Genomic DNA, 17,042 nt, shown 5'->3' on the forward strand with positions numbered 1-17,042 from the left:
CATCCAGGTCTCATGAAGCATCACCAAGCAGAGCGCTCCACGCCAGGGATCGGTCCTTCAATGGGAGCACCCGTGGGGGTGACCAGGGTGAGCGGCCAGCCCTTGTCCACAGTTCAGGAGCACTTTGGTTTGATTTTGTTATAGGCCTGTTGCCAACTGTTTTCGTGGACTTCTGCAGCTGGCTTGGGGGAGCGCCAGCGTCAGCACCGGAGCCCTTATCCTAGCAGGCAAGATCCTCAGCCTGGAGCCGTGTCACCATCTAACATTGTGAGCCTTTTTGGTTTCTTTTGTGTTCAGTGGGGAACGTGTGTAGCCTGACTGTGTTGCCTCGGAGCCAGACCAGCTGGCTCACAGAGAGAATCTTTCATGATTAGGGTCGTGAAAATCACACCGGACTGATTCGCTAGGTGGGGCTGGAGAAAGTGTCCGGGAGAAAGCGCATGCAGCCGAGCTCCCCAGGCCAGGAGGGGCTCAGGTGATCTCTGCCGACAGAGGCAGGAGGCTGGGCTCCCCAATGGGATGCTCTTGCTGCCAAGAGCTACTTCCCAGCCAGCACTGGCCAGTGCCCAGGGGCTGGGCGTGCTACCTGGTACTTCACCTGCCTTTTCTCGTCTTAGTCCTCAGGGGTAGGGGCTGTTATCATTCTCTTTAAAGCTGAGAAGTCCCCAGGGTTGCCCACAGTCACGCAGCAAGTCGGGGCCAGAGCAGGGAGTCCGGCTAGAGAGCCCACACTTGTAACCCCACGCACGGGGCCCTGCCTCAGAGCCCTTTGTTCCTGCCTTGACCTCCTAACTGTTGCCTCTTCTACAAAGTGGGTGTGATGGTAGGTTGTTTGAGGTTGTCTGAGGATTAAAAGCGTCGATTCAGTGCATCTGAAGCACTCCAAACAGCCTGGCGCAAAAGCTGCCAACGAAAGCTTGCTCTCACTCCTAGTCATGAGTCTCCAGATCTGTTTCCTGGGGGCGAAGATGGTTCTCAAACCTGGGGCTGTGTCGGGGCAGAATATGAGCAGTGCTCTCTCCAGACCCCATGCCTGCCAGTGAGATGGACAGGAGTGGTGGGGCCCACTAGCTTCGTGGGCTCTTCTCGTCCTAGGCCCTGCCCTGCCTAGACCACCGCAGGCCCACTGGGTGAGGGGAAGGAGCCGCCTTTGTGCTTTCGCTCTGGCTCCACCCCGCTTCCCAGCACCCTGCTCTGTGCACGGCGTTCTTTTAGCCAAGATGCACTGACGAGGCCTCCAAACGGGCACATCAGCAGCTCCGCTGTTCCTTCTCGTGGCTTTTCCGCATTCAGTTTAAGGCCTGAGAACCCAGCTCCGGTCACTTGTCCAGGAGAAGGTGGAAGAAAGGGAGAGGCGAGTGTTTGAGGCCCCCATGGTGGGCAAGTACATGCTTCTTGCTCCCAGCAGGGAGAACTTGCCGTGTTTTACTGATGGCCAAGCTGAGCCTCAGGGAAACATTCGTTACCCCCTGGATGGCGTTGACTAGCTCGTTGCACCTCCAGGGATGGTAGTGGTTACCACAGGAGGACTGGGCATTCATGTTAAACCAGAAATGCCAAATCCAGCTGTCGCGAGGAGCTCGTTCTTATTTTCAGACTAGTTTTTCTCAGCTTGGGGGATTTCACTTTACCAGTTACGTGAGCGATCCAATTTCAGTGACCCGCTTGCTTGCACTGAAGGTAAAAGGTAAATGCCATCTGGCATCAGGGCAGCAGTTCAGCATGGCAAGGGCCCTGGAGGCAGACAGACTGGGGTTCAAGTCCAGACAGCAACTCTAAGTGGGCAATGTGCCAGGAGCAGTGTCACTTAAGCCCCCTGAGCCTCAGCTGTACCTGGGGAAAGGGATGGGCCCCATCTCGTAAGGCTTTGAAAGACAGGAGATGCTGAACCGATACCGCTCAGACCCCTGCCCGGCCCACACTCCGCGCCCAGGCACGGCAGGCGTGGGCTCCCGGACTTGGATCTGGAACCCCTGGGGTCAGACGCGTTTCCAAATTCAGAACTTTGGGGACTTTAGAAAAGTAATATGGTGCATATACCAGATATGACACGACCCTCCGGTGGAATCTGGGGCAGCATTTTATTATTTTTTGCAGAGAAATATAAATATTTAACTAAGCCCAGGTCAAGTTTTGTTCCCAAATAAATTTTGGCACCAAATTTACAAAAATAAAATAGGCTTTCAGAGCTTTGGGCCTTGAAATTACAGATAAGGGATGTGGACCTAGAATTATTAAGGAAAGGACTATGGACTCGTGACACCCAGCCCTGGTGTGTTGACTTTCAAGGCCCCCAAATCTCCTCACTGTATTCCCCACCCTACTCCCAAGGCTGGGTGACTTCTCTCTGTTTTGTTTTTTTTGTTGTTGGTTTTTTATTTATTTATTTATTTATGGCTGTGTTGGGTCTTCGCTTCTGTGTGAAGGCTTTCTCTAGTTGTGGCAAGCGGGAGCCACTCTTCATCGCGGTGCGCGGGCCTCTCACTATCGCGGCCTCTCTTGTTGCGGAGCACAGGCTCCAGACGCGCAGGCTCAGTAGTTGTGGCTCACGGGCTTGGTTGCTCCGCGGCACGTGGGATCTTCCTAGACCAGGGCTCGAACCCGTGTCCCCTGCATTGGCAGGCAGATTCTCAACCACTGCGCCACCAGGGAAGCCCTTCTCTCTGTTTTTAATCGAAGTGAGGCAAAATGAATTTTGTTGCCATAATTGAATGCCCCTTCTCGCTGAAAACCATTGAGGATACCTTAGGGTATTGTGAACATCAGGGTTAGGACTTCAATTTGACTATCAGCCACTGGCAGAGGAACTGACATTTACTCAAAGACAGAGACAGTTCTGTCCAGGAGATGGGACTTGTGCTCTGGAAGAGTCGGGGAAGCAAGAGGCAGCAAGAGCGCCCTGGGTGCACGTGCGATTGCAGAGCTGGGAGTGTAGCCTGGCGGGGAGGAGGAACGAGGATGGTGGCCAGTTGGAATAAGAACAAAAAAGCCTGAAATCTGATCCTTGAGGCAGGCCCAGTGGGGGGGTGGGCAGCTGCAGAGAAATAGACCAAAGAGGCATATGCTATGGTTTGGAGAGATTTTGAGAGGGGCGAGAGAGGGGACCTGAGCCTGCCTCTGGGAAGGCTGGACGAGCCCTCGCCTGCGTCTGCCCCGTTTTCCGCCTTTAATGCCAGCCGCCAGTCTCCCGTGCTTAGGCAGCAGTGAGCACCCAGCGATGGTGGAGGCGCGGGCTCATCGGGGGAACTTGCCATCCACCCTCCTGAAGGGCTGGGCCGGAGGGGGATCTGGGCGCCTCGGTCTGAAGTGGGACCGTGAGGAAGCCCTCTTGTCACCCTCACCCGTGGGTGCCTCTTGCCCCTGGGAACTGAGCCCCTGAAGCACAGCACTCCCAGCACCCAGGGCCTGGAGGGAGACAGCACAGAGCCAGGGACAGCGGGGCCTTGGCCCTTGGTTCCTGGCAGGATGCAGGCCCCCGGGACTGGGCTTGAGGCTTGGATCACTGAGGTCCAAATCCCGGCTCTGCCACTTTTTCATTTGGCACGCTCCTTCCTCTCTCTGTGCCTCAGTCTCTCCATCTGCAAAATGGAGATGCTAGTATACCTATCAAATGGGGCTGCTGAGAGGATTCAAGGAGATGAGGTAAAAGTGCCTGGCCCAGGGCCTGGCACACAATAATGCTCCACCGATGTTAGCTCTACTGTTTCGAGAAAGCTCTTGAAACTCGGCACCCAGTGGAATGCGTTTAGGCTGCCAGGCTCCTCTCCGGCTCCCAGAGTTGGGTGGTGGCTTGCAGAGGAGGGGCGGGGGAGCGCCCTCCAGCCGTGGGGTGTCAGGGAGGCCAAGTGGCAGACACAGACTGGTGACCCCCGAAAGGAGCAGAGCAGCCGGGCCTGGCTGCAGCTTCCCGAGCACCCTGGCCAGTGGGGAGGGGACAGTGCTGGCCATTCTCCCTCCGAGCACAGATGGCAGAGGTGCTGGGAGCCATGCGGGGGGCTGCACCATCCCCGCGTGTGTGCTGAGTAACAAACGGCAGTAACAAATTCTGCCTGCATTCAGCTGGGCCCCAACCCCGCCGCTTGCAGCAGGCCGAGGGCTGCCTGGGTTTCTAGATCCAGAGGGACTGCTGCTGATGGGCGGAGAGAAAGAATGGAGGGCAAGTGAGGGCCAGCCTTGCCGGCCTCCCGGCGCCAACGCCACCAGGAGCACTGGTTCAGCGTGGTGACTTGGTTTGGACTTCCGAGGTTGGACTCGACTGCTCGGTAGAGCAGAACCTTGAATTACTGCTGTCTCGATTAACACTGCAAATTAAAATCTTTCCCTTCACACCGTGACCTCCCATTGCAAACCAAAATGATAAAACCAGGTTAGTTAGACCGAGAGAATTCCCTATTCTTGTCAAAGTTACGCCGGCTCCATTTTCCACTGGAGGAAGAGAGTCAGGAGAAATGGCAGCGTGTGAGTCTGCTCCTAGCCTCAACATCGTTCATGGCCCTTTAAAAGCAAGTGACCACTATCTTGCCAGAATACTACACCCCCGTGGGATCAGACGTACCACACGTTGTCAAGGAAGGGCCTGTGACCTTGGACTTGAGAGTCCTTTCAGCAGCTTCCCTTAATTCTTCTGCTGTTTTGAGGCTAAGAGGCAGGGCAGAGCGGCACTGCTCCCCGTGTAATGAGGAAAGCTTCTTCGCCTTTGTCTTCTACGAATTCTGGTGAGAAGCATCACAGATTTCATTTCAAAGGTTAGTACTGCTGAAATGCAAGAGCAGAGGCCCCTGGGGGAAGCTCTGGGTGCACTAAGGAAGAAGCAGGGCAGGCAAGTCAGATTTCAAAGAGCCCATGTGTCCGAGCTCGGGCCTCGCCTTACACTCGTCTTCTCTACCAGACATGAGGACATTTTCCTGAATAAGCATCTTTATTTTGTTTTTAAATTATTATTATTTTTAAGATTTATTTATTTATTCGTTTTTGGCTGTGTTGGGTCTTAGTTGCGGCACGCGGGCTTTTCTCTAGTTGTAGCACTCAGGCTCAGTAGTTGCGGCGCGTGGGCTTAGTTGCCCCGCGGCACGTGGGATCCCTGACCAGGGATCGAACCGGTGTCCCCTGCATTGCAAGATGGATTCTCAACCACTGGACCACCAAGGAAGTCCCTAAGCATCTTTATTTTGTATTTAAGCACGATTGTACATACAAGCTTAGTTTTTCCTTTCTTTTTTTAAATTGGGCAGCAAAGAACTATTTAGTTTGGGGAAACATTTTTTAGCTGCTTTGGGAGGAAATATAATTAGACAAAGTTTACAATAAGTCCCCTACATACGAACCTCCAAGTTATGAGCTTTCAAAGATGCGCACGTGCCCCTGTATGCCAGCTGTTGTACTGTACTACAGTACTGTTCAAGGTACTGTACTGTAAGATTAAAAATGTTTTCTTGGGACTTGCCTGGTGGCACAGTGGTTAAGAATCCGCCTGCCGGGACTTCCCCAGTGGTTCAGGGGTTAAGAATCCGCCTGCCAATGCAGGGGACATGGATTCGAGCCCTGGCCCGGGAAGATCCCACATGCCACGGAGCAACTAAGCCCGCGTGCCACAACTACTGAAGCCTGCACACCTAGAGCCCGTGCTCCGCACAAGAGAAGCCACTGCAATGAGAAGCCTGCGCATCTCAACGAAGAGCAGCCCCCACTCGCCACAACTAGAAAAAGCCCACTTGCAGCAACAAAGACCCAACGCAGTCAAAAATAAATAAATTAATTAATTTTTTAAAAATTTTTCTTTATTTTTTGTCTTTGTTAGTTTTTTAGGTATTATTTGTCTGAAAAATACTATAAACCTATTACAATACAGTAATATATAGCCGATTGTGTTAGTTGGGTACCTAGGCTAACTTTGTTGGACCTCAAACAAATTGGACTTACAAATGCGCTCTCAGAATAGAACTCATTCATATGTAGGGGACTTACTGTAATAATACATTTTGGTAATTTAGAGACCGACATCTCTGTGTTGAATAAGTTTTGTTTTAACCACTCTGAATTGCCAGGAAATGAAAGTCTGTTTGGCAAAACACGGGCTCAGAACTTGGTACTAATGTTACCAAGAATCAGATTTTTTTTTTCAGTTTCTTTTTTGGTTTCTAAGTACCATTAATGATCCTCCACCTCAAAGCTATGTCCTTTTTTCAAGAAGTGGAAATTTTAAATGAGCTGCCTATCAAATGCTAACTTTTTAAACATCAAGCTTTTTCTGTGTCAGAAGCTGAAGAATAAGTGAGACGTCGCGTTGCAATGAGGCAGCATTACTTTTTGCCCCTGGAGTAATGATCCATCACTTAGTAAGGTCAACAACAAAATTAATGGGGATGCACAAAGCCCCCCAATTCAGATGCCTCCATAATGGCGATCACCAGCCTTAATTTTTAATTGCTTGAACAATTGACTCATGAAAGCTAGAAAGGCAGCCATTTTCAGAAACCTCCTGTGAAGTTTTTGTTTGGTTTTTTGTTTGTTCCTTTTGTCTTTACATACCTGAAAGGAACACTAAACTTTGCTGAAGTTGGGGTGCCCAAAATAAGACGTTTTAAAAATGAAGTGTGTAAATTATTTTATACTAAGTTCATTGAAACAAGCTGCATATTTGTCACTGTAAAGCAAGGAAAGGAATCTGACTTCAGTTTTCAAAGAGTCGAAGAGGACAGAAATAAATCATTGTGTTATGTTCCTTTAAACTGTAACTGCTTATGAATATCTACAAACCCAAAATGTAGACCACGTCAGGGAGAGGCCGTCCACTTCCACACATAAAACAGGTTTGAAAGTGAAGTGGTCAGCTACTGTTGTGACCCCAAGTGAAAAGTTAGCAAAATAGAAAACATGTCTAGGGCAGATGGAGGGTCACAGTGGATTTGCACCGTTCGGCTGTGACCCTAACACCTACAGCCAGCGTTGTCGCTGAGTTCAGGATGGCGCCAGAGGAGCAACGCAGGTCAGAGATGCGACCCTCCGGGCGAGCAAGGGATGTGTCCTAAGGGGGCTCCACTGCACCCCTGCCCCTCCTTCCTGCACCCTCCCCAGCTTCCCTCTCTCAAATCCATTCGTGGCGCCATAGCACAAATTTATGGCAACCTCTCCTGAGCCCGTTTGTACGTTCAGCCTCTTCTGTCCCTTGGGGGTTGTCAAATCGCACAACCTGGGCCTGCTGGGCAAAGCAACAGTGTGCATATGCTCCTGGTGGCTTGTGAGCTTGAAGGGGGCAGCGGATGAAAGCAGTCCACCCCACCCCTACCCCCAGAGAGTTTCTGCTTCTTCCTAAGGAGTTGAAAAAGTTTAGGTTTTGATTTGATCTCGTGAATTTTGCCCACAGTGACAAGCGCTGCTTTGTCTGATTGTGCTCTGTTGTTGTTGGATGAGGGCTTATCATGTTAGCTTCTCCCAACAAAAGCAGTGAGGTTGTTGAGAGCTAAAAGCAGCGTGAAGGTCCAAAGAGATCACACCTCCACCCCAGGCCCACGTGCGTGCGTGGCGGTCCTGAGATCCCATGCGGTGCCCCGAGCTGAGCCTTCCCTGGCTCCTGCCTCCCAGGGGAATAACAGCTTCTAAGACAGTGGAAGAAAGGGGCAGCATTTCTCCATTTCTTCCATCCTTCGCTCCTTCTCCCCATGTGAACCGAGTTTCATGTTAGATTAGAAAGTGGGCAGCATGGACTCGCACAGAGCCCGTAGACCTTGACTCAGTGATGGAGAGCTAGGTGCACGGGAAAAGGGGAAGTGGGCAGTCCAGGAAATGATCACAAAGTCCTGGCCTAAATGTGACCTTGGAAGCCTGAAAGATGCATAGCCCTACTTCATCAGAAATTACTCCAACTCTTGCTTTGCTTTTGGGAGCTTTGGATTTGAAGCTAAATGCGGAGGCTCTATCTGGCCTTACCCCCTGCAGCATGCTACCATGTTTGGCCATTTTTGAGCAGAGGAAGTGAGCAGAATTGTGGGGACCCAGAATTTTCTACAGGCCCATGTCTGGGTGGCACGTGAAAAGAATTTGCCAAACCAGCTGACTCAGGAGGCCAGTAGATGAAGGTGGACCCCTTATTCGCAATTTTGCGTAATGATCATTTATTTCCATGTGACAAAGCTTTGAAAGATGTGGGAGGCCTCCAACCACCCTTGAGTGGCAGTAAGTGGGAACAATTCCATGACCTTTCCCTCTATCAGGCAACACTTTCAAAGATGAGCTCTAGAAAATGTGAACAGGCAAAGCTCTCAAATATGGCTTTCTAGTTTCATGTCGTCAAAAAACAAAATCTTGACACCGATTAGGATGGCTATTATTTTTTAAAAAATAGAAAAAACTAGTGTTGGTGAGATGTGGAGAAACTGGAAACCATATGCACTCTTAGTAGGAATGTAAAATGGTACAGCTGCCGTGGAAAACAGTAGGGTGGTTCCTCAGAAAATTAAACATGCAATTACCATATGACCCAACAATTCCATTCTTGGGTATATACCCAAAAGAATTGAAAGCAGGTTCTTGAACAGATATCTGTTCACCAGTGTTCCTAGCAGCATTTTCACAATGTCCAAAAGGTAGACGCAATCAAAATGTCCATAGAGAGAAGAATGGATGAACAAAATGTGATCCATCCACACAGTGGAATATTATTGAGCCTTAAAAGGAAGGAAATTCCGATACCTGTTACAACATGGATGAACTTTGAAGACATTATGCTAAGTGAAATCAGCCAGTCACCAAAGGACAAATACCATATTATTCTACTTATAACAGGGACCTAGGAGTCAGATTCATAGAGACAGAAAGCAGAGTGGTCCTTGCCTGGGGCTGGGGCACTGGGGGTTAGTGTCTAATGGGGACAGAGTTTCAGTTTGGGAAGATGAAAAAGTCCTGGAGATGGATGGTGGGGATGGTTGCACGACACTGTGAATGTACTTAATGCCATGGAACTATGCGCTTAAAACGGTCAGTTTAACAGCAAGAAAAAAAGAAAAGAAAAAGCAAATTTTAAAACATGAGCTAATCCTCTCCTAGTCAAGGCAGTATTTAATTTTGATAATATTGACGTGTGATGTCGAGGTGGCAGCAGCTGAGCTGCCTGTCTTCCTTCATGGAGAGGAGAGTACTGACTGCACTTCCTAGATGCCTTAGTGACATGCGTGCACTTCCCCTTTTCACTTAGTGCATGCGTGTTACACGCACGGCGTAGGGTTCCTGGGCATAGCCAACGCCTAGAAAGAACTTTCCTGATAAATTGATCACAACTTCTGTCCTTTTCTGGGCATTTTAGAGAAATGACAACATGTGGATGGGGGAACAAAGAAGTGATGTAGACAGAATGGGGTCTCTGCTCCGGAATGGGGTAAGAAAGCCCACTGGCTTCATGGGTTCTCTGGTGCATCTGCAAGCCTAGAAACGCTAGGATGGCTCACAGTTTGCTGATGAATACAAGAGCCAACGGAACAATGCTAGGGACTCACTTTCTGTGCACAGTGTCCCTCTGGAGCAAGTGCTAGGCCCTGGGGTCGAGTTCTGGAAAAGGTTAAGGGGTCTCGGCTACGGTGAGAACCAGGCGTGACACTGACACACAAAGTAGGAAACAGGAGCCTCTAGCCGTTGTCCAAATGACTTTTGGGAAGTTGACACACCTGGTCACTGTGTCCCCACTCACACCCCAGCTCTCAAGACCTTCGGTTTCTGCCTTTCAGGGCCTGGCAGTGTCCACTTTTTAATCAGAGTCATTTGTGTCTTGCCTGTGCCCCCATTTGCTAGCAGATTCCTCAGGCACACGATGTCTTATCTAGGTCTGTAAACGTGAGCTCGAGGAGCCTTTGAACAAATGACTGGAAGAAGGCAGGAAGGAATGAACCTATAAATCAGTTGCATCTGCTGGCCTCTGAGAATGACGCTCCTGAGATTATTTTGAGTGTTTTAGAGTAATTATTGGTAGAAATCCCCAATGTTCGAAGCCCAGGAGGCTGATGAGCTCAGATTCTTGTGTTGGACTGAAGGGAGAGCTCCGCCTCTGCACGCAGGGTCCCTACCCCCTGACTGTGACTGTCCACGAGGACAGACACTTGCCTACAGTTCTACAAGTGCACTATCTGAATACGTTTGATTTCTTCAAACTCTAACAAATAGCACAGTTTTGGACCTCCAGGGGTAATTTGCACTGGTTGTTCTGTTGCGGTGGTAGCGGTTGTTTCATGCATTTTAGAAGGACAAACAAGACCTCTGGCTGCTATTTCACATACCACAATGATAGCAGCACATGATATAAGAAAAGAAAAAAAAGCTGGCTTAGAAATTCAGGCCACTCATTCCATTGCTTTTTTCCCCAGTTCAGATTCGCTTATGCCTCTCTGGGGCAGCACTGTTATTCCTAACGTAACCCAATCAATTTCAGTTTTGAAGGCTGCTCAGCGTGTGTTCTTGTCCTGTCAGACTTTAAATGTTAACTTATAAGAACAGTTGGTTGTATTTGAATAAGCTTTCCCCATTGGTTTAAAAGAATTAAAAGGTTTTTTTTTTTTACTAGTTCATGAGCACAGATTTTTATATCCTTTGTGGAAATGATCTTTGGGGGTTTCGTTTTGATTTGTTTGTTTTTGTCATTTTCACAGCTGTATTGTTAGCTTCTTCTATTTGCTTGATTCACTTTTCATTTGGAAGTGTCTTCTTTAGCAGAATAATTACATCACAGAGATTCCTTCCTGGCACCCTCCAGAAAGATCTCCTGATGTCCCCTATTGCTATATTAGCTGTTAGAGTTTGAGATTGGTACAGATCAAAGTAGCAGAATGGGGTTGAAAAGGACAGCTTCTGGCAATGGCCTTGACCCGGTCGATTCCCTCTGAACTCATAGAGCTCCAGCATCATATAGATCTGTTCTGCCTGGCCCTTTCCTCAGCAGCCAGTGGGCAGTACTGCTCTTCCAAGTGCTGTAGTTACCCCATCCTCCCTGCAAAAGGCAGGATTGTAGCAGAGGACCCATCCTTTGATGAAACTATGTCAGCCGACTATCGGAATGACCTCATGGCCTCAGGAACTGACCGGACTCCGCTGCAAGCAACAAGTATGCTTGTGACTTGTCAGAGCTAGATTGACATCCAGTTTAGAGTTTAGAATCCTTCTCCATGTGCCCCACTTTTGGAAACAAATTACAAAATCGTGAGGTTGATCAACATTGTAGTCCAGATTGACATATGTACACTAATATGTGTAAAATGGATAACTAATAAGAACCTGCTGTATAAAAAAATAAATACAATTTTAAAAATTAAAAAAAAAATAAAAGACATTGTAGTCCAAATATGCTCTCTGAGAATTCAGAGCCCTTCAGAAGTTTGAAGACAACTGGGATGTTCCCACCCCCAATTCTTTGCCCGTTTCCTGGCTATTTCTCTCTGAACTGAGCACAGGGCATTGGCGTGAGGCCCTCTGGGTGGGTAAGGCTTTACTGCACTGACCCAAATGCTTCAGGTGCATGAGCCCTGCGCAGGGGAGAGCAGGAGGGTCATTCCCCTTCTTCCCAGCAACGCCGCTGCTTCATTCCTGCTCCTCCATCTCACCTGCCATGGCAGTAGCCTCAGCCCCACCTGCCCTGCCCACACTCATTGCCCAGGCAACTCCAACTTGTGACTCCGCCTTCCCATGTCTATTTCCCACTCTTCAGTAGATAAAAGGTGTTTTTTTTGGCGCACTTTTTTTTTTTATTGTAGTATAGGTGATTTACAATGCTGTGTTAGTTTCAGGTGTGCAGCAAAGTGATTCCTTTATATATATATTTTCAGATTCTTTTCCATTATAGGTTATTATGGGATATTGAGTAGAGTTCCCTGTGCTATACAGTAGGTCCTTGTTGGTTATCTACTTTATATACCTTAGTGTATATCTGCTAATCGATAAAGTTTTGATATAATATTGGACTAGGGTTTGAGAGAGAGAATGAACCCTCCTAGAGCCATCAGCACCCGAGTCACCAACACCTCTTACAGGCTTTTAATTTTTTGTTTACAGTTATTACCTCTGAAATCAAATCTTGACTTTCTGGTATGGTCTTGGACTTTTCAAGGGATTTAAAAATTTAGGAGCTCGGTGCCAGTAATTGCTTTTAGGAGCCAGCACTGCTTATTTGCTATAGATGAATTCCAGTTTGGATTGTCAATTATTTTCTTCACAGAAAGCCACAAAGTACATATTTGAGTTAGCGTCGGAATTGAATTTGATCCAGGAATTCATAATGTTGTTAAGCTAGATTATTGCTGCTAAAACGTGGATCACATTCAACTAATGCAAAATAGAGTATTTAAGAGCTTGAGTACCACACTTGAGATCTGAGCAAAGAGCCCAAGATTGCAATCTGGGATCCGCACTCGATGCGTTTGCTGGGTCACGTTGTACAGACAGCTTAGGCGTGCTAGAATTCTCTTTAGATGAACTGGTCTGTGGGTAAAGGAAGATGACTCAAGGCTGAGCAGGGTCCCACAGGCCCCAGGCGTCATCGTCAGAGATGGGCTGTCCTCCAGCGTGAGGCTGGAGGTGTGACGCAGACGTCGTGAAGGTCCGGCCAGGCTAGAGTCTTTAGCAGTTAGGATGTATTGAGTCGCAAATAGCAGGAAACAATAAAGGGAACTGACTCAGTCCTGTAAGTGGAAGTCCGGCGCTTGGACAAACTGCAGGTAGTGTCACCAAAGATGCTCTTTCCTCCCTGCTTCATCCTCAGGCCGGCTCCCCCTTGTGGGCACACGATAGCCCTCAGCAACTCCAGGGGTTGCAGGCCGCCTCCTGCCCTCATCCAGGGGAGCAGAAGAGAGAGTTGCTTCGAGAAGGTCTGTCAGAAGAGCAAGGAAGCGTCTTTCCCAGAAAGCCCCTGGCACTTTGGGCACAGTGGCCTGAATTGATCACATGCCTACTATTCGGCTTCGTGTAAGCGGAGCTCGGTGCCCGGCCTCTGCAAGCCCAGGTGGAGCCACGTTTCCCCAAAGCACATGGGCACATGGGGCAAGTGAGGCCGCCTGAACGGAAACTGTGGAAGGCACTGAGAGCAGGAGAACTAGGTGCCAGCTTAGCCATCATCTGTCTTTGCTGTAATCGGCCTCTTTGGCCATCCACAGTCATACCCTCCCTCTTTGCCATGCGTATGCATCCAGAAATGCTCACTCCTCCAGAAAACCTATGTACACCCTCCCCAGAGGGGTTCAGTTCCAATCCAGAAACTGCAGATGTCGTGCCATCCCCTCAGTTTGGTCAGAGCATAGCCCCTCCTGTTCCCGGGACCCCTGGCCATCGTGCTTACCTTGGCAGAGAAAAAGCAGAAGTACAGGACAGGAAAAAAAAAAAAGAAGCTCCCGTTTGGAAAGGAGGAATTGGAAAGCAACACACAGTGGTCACTAGCCCAGCATCCACGGGCTTAGGGGTTCCTTGCTTCTCCGGGCCTCAGTCTCCTCTTCTGTATAACGAGAGGGTTGGATTAAAGCAGTGGTTCTCTCTGGAGTGTGTCCTGGAGGGTTTGTGAAAGTGCAGAGTAGTGGGCTCCACCTGCAGAGTTTGTGATTCAGTAGTTCCAGGTGGGACCCAGACACGTGCATTTCTAACTGCTGCTGTTTGCCCAACGACTCGCACTTTGAGAACCTCTGGTGTAGATGAGTCCCACAGGCCCTGCTGATTCTTGACATTTGGGACTCAGCTTTTTCTTAGCTATCTCTTCGTTCTACGTTGATTTACAACAGATTGTTCTATAAATGGGACACACCCTACCCTACCATGTGAATAGCTAAAAACATCTCAGACCCCCAGCTTTGGTTTGTTATCTGATTTTCAGCAAGTGGGCTTAGGGCTTCAGGAGAGCCAACAACTTTCTTGAATTTAATAAGTTAGGAATAGAAATACGAAGATTGTTCATCTGTCTTCCCCGCCCCCATCCACTGCAGCACGATGTTCTTTGGGTTGACTCTGTGTGACTCCAGAAAGCAGCCCTTTTTCCAGGGAGAACCCAGATCCTTAGGCCTCATTTTGAAAGCCTTCTCCGTACATAATCTGCATATCCATCAGGTCTTGGGATAGGAGTGGCACTGGGTGAAGCTGTGATGTAGATAAAGTTGATTTGAGAACTTTGCGAATTTTCTGCCCAGGACCCCCTCACCTGGACAACATCTCTTTGTCCTTCAGGTCACAGCTTAAAGTTCAGTTCCCCCAAGAAGCCTCCTCTCACTAACCCCTCACCCCAGCCAGGCTGGGTTCTCCTGTTGTTCTCTGCAGTGTTCCCTTATAGCACTTACCACCTTTGTTATAAATCCCGTTTAAGTGATCTCCATTACATGAACGTGCCTGCTCTAAAAGGGCAACACCATCTCTGCTTTGTCCACCAGTGTTATCACCGCACAGGGCCTGGATCCTGGTGGGTGCTCAGTAAATATGTGTTGCACGAATGCTATAAAAGGCAGACTGTGAGCAGATTCCAGCCACCGTATTTTATTACAAGGAAAGCTATCGAACAATCTATACTATACGTTCTACTATGTGCAGTGATGGTTGCTCCAAAGGAACGAAACAGACAAGCCCTCAGAAGAAACAAACACACTGATAGAGAGCCTCAGGGTCCCTGGCAACTGCAGCCAAATCTTTCATACCCCTCCTGCCTTCTCTCTGGGAACCTGGCACCTGGGAACTAGGTATCTCCTTACCAGGCACCCTGGGCCTCCTCTCTCCAGACAGCAGCTTCCTGAACGCCCAGCTCCACCCCTCCCACACCCATAGTTTGGAGATAGGCATTTGGGTGAAGTCAGTGGAAGCCCCCGCAGCTCACAGCATGCCCCACCCAGCAGGGCCTAGAGAGCTGGTCTGGGCGAAGCCCGCATTTTCCCCCTGGGGTGGTGTGAGTCTAGCGAGGCCCTGAAATGCCTGGTCCCAAGCAACAGCCTGAGTCTCCTGACTCCTGGCTCAGACTCTGGGCTCACGAATTCTGCATCTTGAAGCAGACCAGGTGGCTTCAGATCTAGGAATGAGATATGAACTTCGTACACTTTTTTTTTTTTTAATTTATTTATTTTTGGCTGTGTTGGGTCTTCGTTTCTGTGCGAGGGCTTTCTCTAGTTGTGGCAAGCGGGGGCCACTCTTCATCGCAGTGCGCGGGCCTCTCACTATCGCGGCCTCTCTTGTTGCGGAGCACAGGCTCCAGACGCGCAGGCTCAGTAATTGTGGCTCACGGGCCTAGTTGCTCCGCGGCATGTGGGATCTTCCCAGACCAGGGCTCGAACCCGTGTCCCCTGCATTGGCAGGCAGATTCTCAACCACTGCGCCACCAGGGAAGCCCCTTCGTACACTTTTTATCCCCAATGCTGTAATTCCCTACTATTAAGTATAATTTTATAATGAAATTCAACCCAACCTGAAAATTCTTTATTTAGAGAAGGCAGATTATTTATTACAGATGAAGTCTACAAACTGACCAGTAGTATACCCTGGAACAAAGGCCCTAGAGTGCAAGTGCTGTGTCATCCTACAGATGCATGGCTAGTTTTACATTTCCCACCAGCAGTGAGTGGTCCAGTTTCTCCACTTTCTGACCAGCGTTTGGTGTTCCCACTGCTGTTTATTTTAGCCATTCTGATAGGTAAGTAGTGGTATCTCATTGTGGCTTTCATTTGCAGTTCTCTAATGGTTAATGATATTGAACATCTTTGTTTGTGCTTATTTGCCTTCCGTAGAAAGTCTTCAGTGGAATGTCTTTTCATGTCTTTCTCCCATTTTCTAATTGGGTAGTTTGTTTTCCTGCTGTTGAGTTTTTGAGATTCTTTATATATTCTAGATACTAGTCCTTTATCAGATAGGAGGTTTGCAGATATTTTCTCCTAGTCGTGTTTTTCATCCTATTCACAGGGTCTTTCACAGAGCAAAAGATTTTACTTTTGATAAAGTCTGATTTATCAATATTTCCTTTTATGAGTCATGCTCCTTGGTGACCTTCGAGCTCATTCTAGTTAGATTAGGTGCATCACCAGTCTCTTTAGGTACTTATTTTCTGCATAGATTCCCACAGACGGATCGTCCCATCTTTTTTGTGTTGATCCTTACCAGTTTCAATCTTAGCTGGAGACCTTGTCTTTTTTCAGTATGTTTTAAGATCTTCTGATTACAAGAATAATATATGCTCTTTGTAGTAAACTTTGAAAATGCAGAAAAGTGTAGCGAAAACACAAATCCCATGAGATAATAAAATACACAAATACACAATGTATAAATTAGCCAGAGATAACCACTGTTAACGTGCTGGAATACACATTATTTTTTTTCTGTGCCAAAATATGTATTTCACATGAGTGGCGTTGAGCTGTGTATATAGCATTTCCTTTTATTGTGAAACGTGACATAGATACAGAAAAGTATGCAAGGCCTATATGAACAGTTTAAAGAAGTATAAAGTGAAAACCTGTGTCACTACTGGTTAGGTTGAGAAATAGAATATGGTCGACCCCCGAGTAGACCCCATACCCCTGCTGCCATGTGCCCCTTCTGGTAGAATTAACCACTATCTTGATTCCCAACGTTCTCTTGCTTTTCTATATGGTTCCACTACTTATTCATGAACTCTTCAACAAGCGATCGATTTGTTTTGAAGAACCAAGTGGCAGGCACCATCTAGGTGCTTAGGCAGCAAAGGGTCAGGGTGCCACTATTCAGTGGAGGCTTCCAGAAGAGAAGCCGCTCCCCTCTTACGGAAGCCAGTGACTAAAGGTACAACGGGTCCGGCCACTTGTAGAGCTCGCCGCCATCAGGACTCCTGGCGGAGTCATGGGCATGGTACCGGAGTCATGGGCATGGTACTGGAGTCATGGGCATGGTACCGGACAGGCAGAAGAAATCTGGCCTGAGGGCTTTTTCTCACCACAGCCTGCCTCCAGGCCCTCCAGCTTCCAGGTGGAGGTCAACAGAGAACACCTCTGTGGGGTGAAGCAAATCCGGGCAGCAGGATATGGAAGGCAGAGCAGGAAATTCAGCAGCAAATGGTCAAGCCAGCTCTCTGCCAGAGGGGA

The 17,042-nt window shown here is 48.5% G+C and overlaps 1 protein-coding gene across 8 annotated transcripts in view; it reads left to right on the forward strand.

The window, feature by feature from the left end:
• MAMLD1 (mastermind like domain containing 1) overlaps nucleotides 1-17,042 on the forward strand; it is a 56,311-nt gene that overhangs the window by 23,202 nt on the left and 16,067 nt on the right. For 5 of the 8 annotated variants that reach the window (XM_059911387.1, XM_059911388.1, XM_059911390.1 and 2 more), the window contains exon 3: nucleotides 145-267. The exons of the other annotated variants lie outside the window; for them this stretch is intronic. In XM_059911387.1, the coding sequence (XP_059767370.1) occupies nucleotides 145-267 (123 nt within the window). The remainder of the gene's footprint in view (nucleotides 1-144; nucleotides 268-17,042) is intronic. 8 annotated transcript variants of the gene reach the window in all.

This window comes from Balaenoptera ricei, chromosome X, assembly GCF_028023285.1.
Source record: "Balaenoptera ricei isolate mBalRic1 chromosome X, mBalRic1.hap2, whole genome shotgun sequence".
NCBI lineage: Eukaryota > Metazoa > Chordata > Mammalia > Artiodactyla > Balaenopteridae > Balaenoptera > Balaenoptera ricei.